The 15,693-nt window shown below is 39.6% G+C and overlaps 1 protein-coding gene across 1 annotated transcript; it reads right to left on the reverse strand.

The window, feature by feature from the left end:
• Nucleotides 1-4,787: 4,787 nt before the first annotated feature.
• LOC145577803 (uncharacterized) lies at nt 4,788-5,690 on the reverse strand. Its single transcript, XM_081635242.1, has one exon. The coding sequence runs from the start codon at nt 5,688-5,690 to the stop codon at nt 4,788-4,790; it is 903 nt and encodes a 300-aa protein (XP_081491368.1).
• Between the last annotated feature and the right edge of the window lie 10,003 nt (nt 5,691-15,693).

The following is a 15,693-nucleotide window of genomic DNA, read 5'->3' on the forward strand; positions in this document are numbered from 1 at the left end:
AATCAACCAAACATATGATATAAAAAAAAACCCCACAAAACTAAATCAACAAAACCACCCACTAAAATCAAACCGAAGTCAAACAAAAAATCGAAATTCAAGCAAAATCATACCCAAATTAACATAAATCAAAACGAAAATTAAACCCAAAATTAAAATCAAAACGAAAATGAAACCCAAAAAGAACAAAAATCAAATAAAAAAAATCAACAATCAAACATGAAAATTAGAATTTAAAAAAATCAACCAAATTAGAACAAAAAATCAATCAAAAAAAATTACAAATAGGAAAACATACCTCAAACACAAAATTGATTTCGAATTTGGTTTAATAAGACCAAATTCGACCATGAAAAGTCTAGATCAAAACCATTAACTTGCTTTAAAACACCACCTAAGCATTGAACCGTGCGTGAGCAGCTGTCGGACTCGCCAACACCACCGAAGTTGCGGGAAACTTCCAAGAACTAGATCAGAAGAGAAGAGGGAAGAGAAGGAGAAGAGGAAAGAGAACGAGTGGGAGAAAAGGAAAGAGAAAGAGAAAAGGAGAGGCGGAAATGCGGAGAAGGAGAAGAGGAAAGAGGAAAGAGAAGAAAGCAGATCAGGGAGGAGGAGAAGTGTGAGAAGAGAGAGAAAGGAAAGAGAAGAGAGAGAAAAAAGAGAGAAGAAGTGGAGCGGCGTTCAACATAATTAGGGTTAGGGGGAGGTTGCCACTCAATTTATACCTATTTTTTTATTAAAGAAGTAAAAATCCTATTACGACCGCTTAAAACGGTCGCAACTTACGACTATTTCTGTAACAGTTGCAATTTCGGCATTTTGCGACCATTTTTAGCGGTAGCAATAGAATTATTTTTATGTAGAATTATTTTACACATGCATTATTTTTTTAAAAAAATCTTTAAATACCTTTGCGACCGTTTAGTAGCCCAAAAATGGTCGCAAATTTGCGACCTCTTTGAAAACGGTCGCAAAATTGCTACTGTGTTAAAAACGGTCGCAGATTTTATATTTTGCGACCGTTTTAATGGCGGTCGTAAAAAAACAGTAGCAATTTGACCGAATTTTAGTAGTGTTCCTTTCTCATTGATTAAGCTTGAGTATAAATACACAATTATAAGAGATAAACTAGGAAACTAACTAGCTACAAACTAGCAAAGATATATACAATTACCAAACTAATTATATACAATATTATCATAATATATTTACATATATTCTAACACTCCCCCGCAGTCGTAGCAGGAGCATCACGGACGCTAATTAAGACTGGGACGAAAGTCATCAAACAAAACCCGTGGAAGTCCCTTCGTAAAGATGTATGCAATCTAATAACAGGAGGGAACATGTAATACTCGTACCTCGCCCTTAGCGACTTTTTCACAAACAAAGTGAATGTCCATCTCAATGTATTTTGTGCATTGATGTTGCACGGGATTCCCAGAGAGGTAGATGGCACTCACATTATCACAATAAACAAGAGTTGTTTTCTGAATAGGAAAGTAAAGCCCAATTAACAAATTCCTGATCCAACATGAATCGGAAACCACATTAGCAACTCTATGGTACTCAGCCTCTGCACTTGATTTTGACAGTGTAGGTTGTCGTTTAGAAGACCAAGAAATCAAATTATCACCAATATTAACACAATAACCTAAAGTAGATCGCCTGGTGTCGAGGCATCCCCCCCAATCCGCATCGGTATAAGAGATAAGTCTATCAATGGAGGACTTATACAGATGCAAACCATAAGATAGAGTTCCTTATAAGTAGCGTATAATACGCTTCAAGGCACCCATATGCGCATTGCGCAGATCGTGCATGTGAAGGCACGCTTGTTAAACTGCATATGAAATATCAGGTCTAGTGAAAGTCAGGTACTGAAGAGCACCTACAAGACTCCTATATTTAGTTGGATCCTCATATGGAGCATCATGACAGGCACTAAGCTTAGATTTTGTATCAACAGGAGTAGGGCAAGAGCTATAATTTGACATACCAGCCCTGTCATAATAGAAGCAGCATACTGTTTCTGGGACAAAAACATACCGTGAGCATTGCGAGTCACATCAATGCCTAAAAAGAAGCTCAATGAACCTTAGTCCTTAATTGCAAATTCGGAACTCAAGAGGGTCATAAAATGTTTTCGCAAACGGTCAGAGGATGCTGTAAGAATGATATCATCAACATATAACAGAATATAAGCAGTGTTAGATCCCTGCCTGTAAATAAACAGAGAGTTATCAGATTTACTGTTAGCAAATCCAATAGATGTAACAAAATCTGCAAATCGTTGATACCAGGCCCGTGGAACCTATTTGAGACCGTATAGAGATTTTCGCAATAAACACACATGATCAGGGCGACTTTTATCGCGAAAACCCATTGGTTGATACATATAAATTGTCTTGTTGAGATAACCATGAAGGAAAGCATTCTTGACATCCAACTGATGGATGGGCCAAGAGTGAGATAAAGCAATGCTAAGAATAGTATGAATAGTGGTTGGTTAGACAACCGGACTGAAAGTCTCATCACAATCAATACCATGTTGTTGAGTTTTGCCATCACCTACAAAACGGGCCTTATGCCTCTTAAAAGAACCATATAAAATTCGTTTATGACGAAAAATCCACATAGAACGAATAACATTCACATTAGGGGCCGAGGTACCAAATCCCATGTATGATTATCAATAAAAGCATTATATTCATCTAACATTGCACTTTTCCAATTCAGGTCACGAATAACACTATTAGGGTCCTTTGGTATAGGAGAAATGGTGGTAGTGGTGGTCGTGTTTAAATTGTGAAAGTACTTTGGGTTAGGTTTAACATTGCCATCTTTAGCTCGGGTAGTCATAGGATGAGCTGTGGTAGCTAGCTAGCTAATGGTGGGAGTATGATGGGGTGGTGAAGCGTGGTCGGCAATGGGTGACAGTGGAGGTGGGACGGTGGTAGCAGGAGAGCTGCTGGGAGTCAGTGGTGAGGAATGATCATCACTTCTCGAGGAAGTGGTGATTGCCTGATTGGGCTGTCAAATAAAGGACGCCCGAAAAAGGATGTGTGATGAAGGGCAGGCTGTTGGGGGCGCGCATTTTGGGTTGTGACTGTACCAAGAGGAATTAGGCAGGAGGGGGAAGAGGGCCCAAATGTGGGGTAAGGTCCAAACCGCACAATTGGAGGTGTAGAATGGGCTGGAGAATGAGGGATTTGATTGAATGGTGTGCAAATGGGGAAGGTGATCTAATGGATTAAAATCCAAAAAATCATAAGCATCAGATTTCGGTGTGTGAACTTTAGAAAATGGAAATTCGTTTTTAATAAATTTCACATGCCTACAAATGATGATTTTGCCATTTGATAAGTTGTAGCACTTCGAACCACGATGACTTGGCCTGGGGCCAAGATAGACACAAGGTGTGGACCATTTTTGCAATTTATTAATAGTTTTAGAGGGGAAAAGTTGAAAACATAAGAAACCAAAGACACGTAATTCCAAATAGATTGGATCACGTTCGTAACTGGTATAAAACTTGAGTTTGAGATTTAAAACCTAAGACTTTGGTTGGACGAATGCTGAGAAGATAAGTAGCCATAGCCAGATCATGCTTGATGCCAAAATGAATGTGGCAAAGAAGCATGAGCAAGAAGGGTCCTAATGATGTTATTTATTGATTTTATGTGGCATTCAACTTTTCCATTTTGAGGAGATGTGTGAGGACAAGAAAGACGATAGAGCATGCCATGGTTTTCAAAAAATTATTTAAGAGTACCGTTAACATACTCGATGCCATTATCACATTGAAAAGTCTTAATGTCACGTTCAAATTGATTTTGAACTATCTTATGAAAAGATTGAAAAAGATGTTTGACCTGAGATTTCTTTGCAATAGGATAAGTCCATAATAATTTTCTGTAGTCATCAAGAAACAACATATAATAACAATGACCAGAAGAACTTGTAATAGGAGAAGTCAAAAGATCACTATGAATAATATAAAAAGTCAAAGCAGTGTGGGACATAAAATTAAAAAAAAATGTAATTTAACGTGTTTCCCTAGAGGACACGAAGAACAAAAAGAGTTACAAGCCTTATTACATTCAATTAATTTTTGAATACTTAAAGATCTAAGAACAGTATCTCCAGGATGTCCTAATCGATTATGCCAAAGATCTGAAGAATAAGAGCAGTAAAATTTGAATGTTAGACTGAAGAGTTGGCTTGATTATTGGAAAATATTTGATAGAGGTCACCGGTATTGTCACATCTCATTAGTTTGGCCCTCGTCTGTAAATCATTCATAGAAAACCCATAAGGATCAAAGTCAATGGAAACCATATTGTCAGTTGTGAATTTACGGACTGAGATCAAGTTCTTTATTATTTTGGGAGCATGCAAACATTGTTTAAGGTAAAGGGAGGGTACGGGGAGCGCAAAGTAGCACTACCATGACCAATACTTGAAACAAAATCACCACTACCAACAACAATGTTATGATTTTTAATGCTCAAATTAACATAGGAGGAAAGAATACCTTGATCGGCCGCCATATGAGATGTTGCTCCAGTATCCATATAATAATTGTTATCCGGCTGGGACAAATTTGCAAGCATGTGCATTGCGGCTTCAATATCCGTAGGGGAAGGATTTGGAGCATTGGTAGCACTGTACGCTTATGGGCGTTGACCCAAGATGCCAGGCCCACCTGGCCATGAGCTGGAAGAAGGGGCAACAGGCCTCGAAGCCTAAGACTGATCCGGATACGGACAAGGTGGATTAGGCCACTAGGCTAGCCGCGGATTCCAGGATGCAGGCCAAGAATACGGGCCTTGCTGGAATTGCCAATGCTGCCCATTAGATGGGCCGGACTGTTGCTGGGCTGGTCTAGAGTTGCAGGGCTTACCAAATGTCTTAAAATTAGACTTCTTTTGCTTGCTTCCTTTGTTGTTCGACCGTGAGGAATTCACAGAAGAATCCGAGTGCTGTTGACTACTGGTGGATGAGATGAGAGCCGTCGGTGGTCGGCTAGTGGACCCACCCTCCGTAGCCCAGCGGTTTGTGATGGTCCTCTCGGCTAATTTCAGGCGAGAACGACAACTTTCAAAAGAAGGTAAAGGTTCCTGGTTTTGAATGAAATCCACTATACCTGCATATGCTTCGGGAAGATCGGCTGTCATTTTGAGAATGAGACGGGCATCGGGAATCGAAGCATCAACATCCGCAAGACTATCGGCAAGGGATTTGATGTGATTACAATAGACGTCAATGGATGAGAAATTCTTAAAGTCAAGGTTAACAAGTTTTTGTTCGAGATGGGACGCTCTTGATGTTTTGTTATCCTGGAACATGGACTCAAGACAAGCCCAAGCACCCTCAGCAGTGTCATCCTTGAGGAGAATAGCTGTGAGGAGATCAGTAGAAATGGAACCGTAAATCCAATTGAGGACCACAACATCTAAGCGCTTCCAAAAAGCAAGGTCTGCAGCTTTGGAGGCCTCATATGCTGCGAGTTCCTTCGCCTCCGTAGAAGGAATGATATGATTGAGAGGATCATGAACCCTACAAAGCACTTTGAAAAGTGCAGCCCACGAGTGATACATCCCATGGTCGGCATCCAACGTGATTAGAATAAGAGACTTCACATTGGAGATAGTCAAGGCTGGGTGGTATTTTGTGGAATCAGCCATAAAGATTGTGCAGCGAAAGAAGAAGAAAAGGAAGAAGGATGGGCCGAATGATAGGGAAAAAAAGGTCGAGGATCGAAACCCTTAATCTAATACCATGAAAGATTATGATCATTTCCTTTCTCATTAATTAAGCTTGAGTATAAATACACAATTACAAGAGATAAACTAGTAAACTAACTAGCTACAAACTAGGCAAAGATATATACAATTACCAAACTAATTATATACAATATTATCAAAATATATTGACATATATTCTAACACCTGAATCCATACTTCTCACAGCCTGGTAGCAATTTATGGTATATAATTTCTTATAAATTTCCATGCAATAATTAAGAATGCGTTCTTCAAATCCAATTGTAGGACAATGACATGTCGTATATTCATTGCATTTTTGAGTTCATGCATAGTCATACATATAGTATACAATCACAACTAGTTGCTTTAAGGTTTTTATTCTTAATTCTTGAAACTATCTCTTGTCAAAGGGTTAAATTTATTACATAGTGTCACTCAAAAGTTACTTTTTCCCCTCTCAATACAACATTAGTTTGAGATCGAGTGAATGGATAACATTTCAATTTTTATTTTTTCGACAAAGAGAACTAGAAACTAAAAATCACAAACACTTAAAAGTACCAAGAAAGAAACTGGTGATGACAAGCCTGAACTGCTAGTCAATGAGCCGGAGATATCCACAAGCAAGGAACTTTGCTAATCCTGCAAATTGACATGTTTTGAAGAACTTCCCTAATTGTCGTTAATAACCAAAGACAAGAAATATTATCCGAACACAAATGACAAAGAAGAGAAGGCAACTGCGCACAATCCATATAATTAAGGAGCCGAACAAAACCCCTATGATATACAACACGCAAGGCCCATAAGCAAGCTTGAAGCTCAACTTGAAGCATAGAGGACGTCTGACAAGCCCTCGAGCCTCCTCCTAAAATCCAATCCAAATGAATTTCCCTTAAAACCCAACATGTACCTGTTGTATTATCTTGAACATTCCAAGCTCCATCCAGCAAAGGACAAAAATCCAAAGTATCAGTTGCAGACCCTTTCAAGCAACCGGCAGTAAAAGACCTGGGAGAAGAGAGTCGAGATTGTTGAAGAAGGTATTGTTACTGAGAGAAAGTAGAAGTCACAATACCCCTAGAAACCCAATCACCAGTAAGGTAAAAAGTTTTTGCCAGAGAATAAACCGCATTACGACACACCTTGTGATTGCGAGATAACCAAATAGCCCACATGAAGGAGATAAAATGCAACAATCCATTCCAATCCCGCAAAATTCTATAGGCACCAACATTTCACTTTACAACATGCATCTTGACAAAGCTTGTTTACAGGCGGAGAATTGTTCTTAAACTTAGCACATCCATCACATTATTTAGCTCTAGATTAGTTCCAAGTTTATAAATTGTACCAAAGTATAGTATATTTATATCTTCCACTTGTAGTAATGTTAATTACTTAACAAGTGAGTTTAATACTCCGAAAGCATCCAAATCATCATAAAATCACCTGAAATATAAAGAATATAAGAAACGCAGCATAATAGAGGACAATGTAACTTTTGTAAAAATAGCCCTAAAAACGACCAATACTACTAAAAAAAACTATAAAAGTAGCACTAATGTGCCAACGAATCCTATATTAATTTTTCATCCATTTCATATTATTTGAAACATAACATTTTGACCACATTTTAAACGCTTTTTAAAGAAGATATTTGAGGGTGTAAAAAAATAATAAAATAATCAAAACACAATTAAGATGAAATTATATGGAGTTAAGAATAAATACGGTCCCTGAACTTTCGTATTTGTGCACTTTTAGTCCCTCAACTTTCATTTGTGCACTTTTGGTCCCTCAACCACCACACTTGGTGTTCCTGGCCAAAAATTTGAGGGACCTTGCCTAGTCAGCAAAAGTTTAGGGACTATGAGTCAGCAAAAAAGTTCAGGGACGATGAGTAAGCAATTGAGCAAAACTTCAGGGACGATGACTAGGCAAATAGTTTAGGGACTTCAGCCATTAATACATCAACAATTTAACAGCAATTGAGCACAAATTTTTGCAGTATCAAATAACTAGCGGTTAACAATTTAAAAAGACTTTATAAATGATAGAAGTTCTTCACAAAAATGCTGTTGATCATTAAAAAAATCTGGCTCCTTCAAAAAATTTCTTCCATTGCATTAAGAACTCAAGTCAAGGTACCTGCAAAACAAAAGTGTAATTTTGCAATTAGTATTCATTCTAGTAACTTTATTTTCAGATAAATAATGTATGTTTTCTGTTTTTTGTAGGATATCTTCTTACAGTAGAGGTTCTAAAGGTAATGGAAGGAGGTGTCATTGTGGGTTACCTCTGACAAGAATAAGGTCATGGACAAGATATAATCTAGGCAGGAGATTTTTAGCATGCTAAGACCAACAGAAGGAGCTACAAGTATTTTTAAGTGGATTGATGATGAAGATCAGACAGAGTGGCAGAGGGAGGTCATCCTAGGGCTACTTGAAGACGAAAGAATGTTGTCTAGAAGTTCAAGAGCTGAAGAAGAGGGTTAATGAAGCAAACACATATGCAAGAAAGATGACCTCAGAGTGTGTTATGCTGAAAATGAAAAAAATCAAGGGTATCTTTTAAGTGTGAGTTATTTTTGAAATTGCTACATTTTTACTTGCTTGGTATGTTATTAGGAAGCAGGGCAACTAAATGTAATTATATTACTAATGGTAGAATGTAAGACCTTTATCATTTTTTTTACAACAACAAAACAGACATAGAAAATTAAAAAGAGTGAAAAAAGGTAATTAAAAACACCTTTATCATTATTAATAAAATAAATCAAGTTACTTCATTTGCTCTTGTCTCTAATTTGCACTTGCTTTGCCCTAGCTAAGTTCTGTAATGATTGTGTTGATATTGTTTGTGTTGATTGAGATATTGCTTCTAGTTGTGTTTGTGACAGAGGATATTCCTGAGAGAAAGAATATATGGTCTACTCCCCTGCATAATCAAAGTAAAATGCAGCTCCTCCTCTAGAAGTTGTTGGAATTGGTTGAGTAATTGGCTTAAAAAAGTGACAAAAAAAATTATATAAGTACAATAATGGAGCATAAAAATAAAGCAATTTAGGACAATAGCAAATACTTACAGTTGCTTGTCTTTGATAGTCATTAGGGTAGGTGTATACACCCCCACCTCTGTTGTGCATTGGGACTGCAAGAGCAAGATCAGTTAAGGGGGCAGTAGTGGTGTTAGGACCACTAGAACTTTCCCTTGTTGCATTCCTACATGTTGCATTGTTGTGGCTAGGAACCCCACACAAGCTACATGTTATTTTGCCTCCTTTCTTCCTTAGCTTCCTACGGTAGGCGCCATTCAAAGTGCGCCTACGTAAAGCATGTTGTGAATATGCTTGGCAATCATAGGAAGTGGAAATTGACATTATAAGATTAGGTACACGATTAGGGACAAAGCAAAGTAAGGAGCCGCCAACAAGTTTTTAAGGAACTTGTAAACCGTTCACGGATCATTTAAGGCAACCACGAATAAGGGACACCGATAGGCAACAACGATTGACCCGTGAATGTTACACCCCATTCATAATCCATGAGATTACTTACTCCATATTGTTCAAAACCACGAAAGGAGGATCGAGGATGATGGTACGAAATGAGTCATGGAGTCACATTCACCTGTATTGGCTACTACTCGAATCTTATTGTGAAAAGTAATTCTTGCGATCTCAAAGGCATCATACAAACAAAGATTCAATTTGCTTCAAACTAATATTAAGCTAAATTGGTTGAATGTTAATGCAACACATAATTCTAAAATATTGTGATCACTTGAATTAAACAACAAGTGAAAGGAATGATGTCCTTCAAACAAGTGTATTATTCCGATAGAGGGTTCGGAATTATTAGAAAGCTAATTATTCAGTGAGGTCAAGTGATCGGAATGCCTGGGTGGAGGCCGCTTTTGATAAGTAATATTAATGTATAATTGATATTACAGCTTAATCTTGACTGAACCCTTCGGGTCACACCCAAGCAACTAGCGAACCGAAGCGACGATCAGAAGGAATTAATGAGTTGCCCGAGTAATTAATATATAGACGTCGGAAATTCGAGCTTGGAGCGTCGAAAGTCGAGTCGATAATAATAAAAGACAAGACGAGAAAAACTAATAAATCAACAAATTCCCAAAATACCCCTAGCATCGGAATGCCCCGAGCAGACCGAGTGCTAGGGGCATATAGCCTAGCAAGGTGGCTAGCAAGCGCACCAAGTCGAGCCTAGGCTGGCTGGTGCGTACTAGCGCACCAACGCTAGCAGCATCACAAGCTAGCAATGCTAGCTAGCTAGCAGCGCGCTAGCGTGCTAGCACTGGTAGCAGTGCGTGCGTGCTGGCGCGCAGGGCCAGCCAAGGCGAGCTGCGGCATGGTGCGCCACGCCCAGCAGCAAGCAGCAAGCAACCTTGCTGGGCTGGCACTGCTAGGCAGCAGCCATGCCGCAAGCACCAAATTGCTAGCAGCAGCCCACGGTTGCAGCAGCTCGCACGCAAGTGCTGGGCATGAAGGGTGGCACCAAGCCATGGCAGCCCACTTGGGGTGACTTGGTGCCCAAGTGGGGCTGCCATGTGGTGGCTAACAAGAGAGGGTGAGAGGTGTGAGGTGGCGGTTTTTGGAAGATGGACGTCAAAACCGCCTTCCTAAATGGTGGCTAGCAAGAGAGGGTGAGTGATTGCTGCATATTACAATTATGAAATATGGCTGATGGACGTCAAAACCGCCTTCCTAAATGGTATTTTGGAAGAAACTGTGTATATGACACAACCTGAAGGTTTTGTCGACCAAAATAATGCTGGGAAAGTTTGTAAGCTTAAGAAGTCCATTTATGGGCTAAAGCAAGCAAGCAGGAGTTGAAATCTGCGATTCGATGAAGCCATCAGTAAGTTTGGTTTTATCAAGAATCCAGATGAATCTTGTGTTTACAAGAAGGTCAGTGGGAGTGACATCACCTTCCTAGTCTTATATGTCGATGACATATTGCTCATTGGAAACAAAATTTCGTTGTTAGAGTCTGTAAAGGCCTTGCTTGGAAAGTGTTTCTCAATGAAAGACTTGGGAGAGGCTCAGTACATACTAGGCATCAAGATCTATAGGGTTAGATCGAAAAGGATGATTGGATTGAGTCAAAATACTTATATTGATAAGGTACTTGCTCAATTTGGCATGGAGGAGGCCAAGAGAGGTCACATGCCAATGTCACATGGCATAACCCTAAGCAAGAAGCAGTGTCCACAAACACCTGATGAGCGGGTGAGAATGAATCAGATTCCATATGCTTCGCTTATTGGATCGATCATGTATGCCATGATATGTAGTAGGCCAGATGTATCGTATGCCTTGAGTGCTATGAGCCGTTACCAATCAGACCCAGGAGAGGCCCATTGGACTACGGCCAAGAATATCCTAAAGTACCTGAAAAGGAACAAGGATAAATTCCTGGTGTATGGTGGTTCAGAGGAATTAGTTGTTGAAGGTTATACCGACGCGAGCTTCCAAACAGACAGAGACGATTTCAAATCGCAATCTGGATATGTGTTATGTCTAAATGGAGGAGCGTTTAGTTGAAAGAATGCCAAGCAGAGCACAACTGCAGATTCTACAACTGAAGCCGAATACTTAGCAGCTGCTGAAGCAACTAAGGAGTTTGTTTGGATTCGTAAGTTCGTTGGTGAACTTGATGTTGTACCCTCAATCAAGGGTCCAATAGCCCTCTATTATGACAACAATGGAGCTATTGCTCAGGCCAAAGAGCCAAGGGAACATCAGAAGGTCAACCATGTCAAGCGGCGGTTTCACATGATTTGAGAATGGAAATCAGAAGGTGAAATCAGAATTTGCAAAGTTGGAACAGATGACAATGTAGCCAATCCACTTACTAAACCTTTGCCTCAAGTGAAGCTCAACAAGCACGTTGAGGCAATGGGAATCAGGCACGTAGGAGACTGGCTTTGATTTTCCCGTTTAGTGTTTTAGTTAATTTTGAACATTTAATGTAAGACACTAAGAAAAACCATTCAAGTTTTTGGAGTAATATTTCATGCAAATATTTTATTGCTCCGGTTGCTATTTAATTGTGGTTTAGGATTAAATAATGAGTCCATTCGATTCTTAGAATATTCAAAATAGGGTATCAAGACCAGTCTTGGTAAGCAAACACTTATTAAGTGAACATTGAATATTATAATCGAAAATTATCCCTAATCGAGGTCATTTAAACGATGGACGATTAATGACCATTTGAGATTAGTGTGTAGTTTGATTTATAGCATCGTTTCTTGTGCTACAAGGACATGATTGTCATAAATCATTTGCACTGGTATTGGTTTAGAACCATACTGGATCGACCTATGAGAATACTTTAAGAGATTAAAAATCGTCATAAGTATACTTCTCATTATGGCTATCGGAACCTATTTCCTCGACCATGAGTATTGTGAGTTCCCTTGTTTGAGTACTAGTCTGCTTTGATGTTGTCAAACGTCTGCCGTAATAGGGGATTATAACGGCAACACTCAGGCGGCTAGGTCCTCTTAGTAAGAGAAGCTACATTACAAGATTGGGAATGTCCCCCTACTAAAAATAGGGAAGATGTCTTTGTTGTTTACAAGGCCTCTCGAAGAGCGAGACTGTAAAATGCATGGCCGTACTCGGATGGATTTTAGAAATTATCTGTTTATTGACAGTTGGACTCGGGATCGAGAAACACTTCTAGAAAAAATAAGGATGATGAATAAATCTTACCTTATAGTTCATGAAGAGACATAAAGTGACATAGGAAAAAGGCTATACACTAAATGCGCACTTGTCCGGAAGGACAAGTGGGAGATTGAAAGGAATGGTGTCCTTCGAACAATTGTATTATTCCGATAGAGGGTTCAGAATTATTAGAAAGCTAATTATTTAGTGAGGTTAAGTGATTGGAATGCTTGGGTGAAGGCCGCTTCCGATCAGTAATATTAATGTATAATTGATAGTACAGCTTAATCTTGACTGAACCCTTCGGGTCACACCCAAGCAACTAGCGAACCGAAGCGACGAATAAATTCGGAAGGAATTAATGAGTCGCCCGAGTAATTAATATTTAGAGGTCGGAAATTCGAGCTTGGAGCGACAAAAGTCGAGTCGATAATAATAAAAGACGAGACGAGAAAACTAATAAATCAACAAATTCCCAAAATACCTCTAGTATTGGAATGCCCCGAGCAAACCGAGTGCTAGGGGCATTATAGCCTAGAAAGGTGGCTAGCAAGCGCACCAAGCCGAGCCTAGGCTGGCTGGTGCATGCTAGCGCACCAACGCTAGCAGCAGCACAAGCTAGCAATGCTAGCTAGCTAGAAGCGCGCTAGCGTACTAGCACTGCTAGCAGTACGTGCGTGCTGGCGCACAGGGCCAGCCAAGGCGAGCTACGACATTGCGCGCCACGCCCAGCAGCAAGCAGCAAGAAAGCTTGCTGGGCTGGCACTGCTAGGCAGCAGCCATGCCACAAGCACCAAATTGCTAGCAGCAGCTCACGGCTGCAGCAGCCCGCACGCAAGTGTTGGTCCTGCTGGCCGAAGGGTGGCACCAAGCCATGGCAGCCCACTTGGGGTGCCTTGGTGCCCAAGTGGGGCTGCCATGTGGCGGCTAGCAAGAGAGGGTGAGAGGTGTGAGGTGGCGGTTTTTAGGAGAGGAGTGGGGAGCAAGTTTGGTCCCCCTCTTCTCCAAATGGTCCTCACCTAACCCCTCATATGAGCTTGACACTTGTTGATTTATTAGTAGCTTGCTTATTTATTTTATTTTAGATTTAAAATAAAATGAATAAAATCAAAATCCCCCACATGGAAATACGATGGGAATTTTGAGAGCCTTTGCCTATAAATACCAACCTTGGGTGTTGGGATTCTTCACTTGAGTAAGTGTTGAAAAAGGCATCACAGTGTGAAAACCTTTGAACACTAATTACTCGGGTTTTGAGGTCGGGCCTTGTTGACTCCAAGGCAATAGACCGAGTTCGGTGCTCGCGTTGCGGATGGACTTCGTTGGAGGTCCTCGTGTGAGCGGGGCTAAGAGCTTTCGAAGTAAGAGCTCAATTAAGTGAGCGAAGCACGCTATAAAGGTAATAATCTCTTACTTATTCTTGTGTTTATTTTAATTATGCATTATGGTTATAATTATTGTGAGTTTGGTGTTGGGGTCGGGTTTCCTTCCGCGGTGGGTCGGACTCACCGAAACCCAACAATAAGATTAAAAGGAACCTAAACTGGTTGTCCAAATTATCTTATTAGGCGTGATAATCAATTATATATTCCCTTTAATATGCAATATGGCGATCAATAAATATAATAGAGTAAACATCAACATTGGAAGCAATTTAACATTAATATTGTTAGTCAAATAAAATAATAATAATAACCCTAATCATGATACTAGCAACAAGAATAAAAATAAGAGTAATTAAGTGAATTAATTACTCACGTTCTGCGCTTCTTTAAATTGCTACATCATGAATAAATTGTTAGTAACTTCAAAATTAAAATTAAATTAAAAGAAAGTAAAGTTGATTTGGTCCAAACCCTCAGTCAATTCTACCTTTCACGCCTTGGTTTAAGTATGGAACTTCGGGTCAAGTATGGACTCCTTGGAGTGCCTAGGGGAAGTATTGTAAGAGAATAGGGAGGCTAATGTTAGGCTAAAGAGATAATAGAATGATTGTGGGTGCCCCGAAACTGGGAAATCAGCCTTGTATTTATAGAGAAAATGTGGGGGGTAAAGCACAAAACTGTAGAAGTGAAAAGGCGCCGCGGAGAAACCCTAGGAAAATACCACGTCATGGCATGTGTACAGTGACACGGCACCGTATACCGTGACACGGCACAGAATACCGTGACACGGTAGTAATGTCGTCAAGCGGCATATCTGTCGTGACACGACAAATGCCTTTTCCTGAAATCTGTCTAGATTCACTTTATTTTTTGCTTAATAATTAAGTATGTGATATTTTATGCGCCGTTTCAGCTATTCCAGATTAATTTCAAGCCTAGGGTTATTATTATTTATTAGAAATAGATTAAAAAGGGTTTGGGCTAGGATATGAGTTGGAATGAGTTTGAATAAATGGTTTGACTGATTTGTTGACTGAATATGTTAGACTAAATATGGCTTTTATGCACTCTCGAGATTAAATACTTGACCCGACCAATAATGGCGGTGAAAGGTTGTTCATCATCGAGTTTGGTTTTGGGGAGACATTTTTAGGTGTCTACACCAGCTGAAGCCCTTCTATTTGTCTTAGATCTGTTATGCACCTTTTTTTATCTCATGAGTAGTGACACTGTTCTCTGTAGTAGGCCATTCTTGTGGACCATTTAGAGGCTCAAGTAGGTGATCATAAGCCTTTGCATATGTGTGTTTTCTGAAAAAATCATTCACATATTGCTCTGGTTGGTCCAATTTATTCCAAATGGCCACCACAGCATGTTTGCATGGTATGCCACTAACTTACCATGCATTATAGTAGTAGGTTCTCTCCACCAAATTAACAACATATTTAGTTTGAGTTGCCCCATCCCGCACTCCATAGAAAAAAACTACCATCCTAGAATGCATTCCAACCCCTGGCACATATTTTATGCTTCTCTAGTTGCTGTTGGATTCTAGGACATAAACTGAGATCCCTTTCTTGATCATGTCTCTTTTCTTGTGTAAATATGTCCATTAAGCTCTCTCTAATGTCTTTTAACATGCTGATTATAGGCTTATGTCTCCATTTCAGTATGTATGCATTTAAAACTTCACTTATGTTGCTGTCTACACTATCACAACATGACATCGGTGTGTAGAAAGCCCTGCACCTTTTTTATAATTTCTTTTCAACAAATCCTCTACAACATCATTTGAAAGCTCCCTCACGACTTGTAATTTTGCCAGAAA

This window comes from Chenopodium album, chromosome 14 (genome assembly GCF_948465745.1).
Source record: "Chenopodium album chromosome 14, dcCheAlbu1.1, whole genome shotgun sequence".
Taxonomy (NCBI): Eukaryota; Viridiplantae; Streptophyta; class Magnoliopsida; order Caryophyllales; family Amaranthaceae; genus Chenopodium; species Chenopodium album.

Bases quoted from the DNA above. Each gene is read 5' to 3' on its own strand.
- LOC145577803 (XM_081635242.1), bottom strand. From the start codon at position 5,690: ATGGCTGATTCCACAAAATACCACCCAGCCTTGACTATCTCCAATGTG.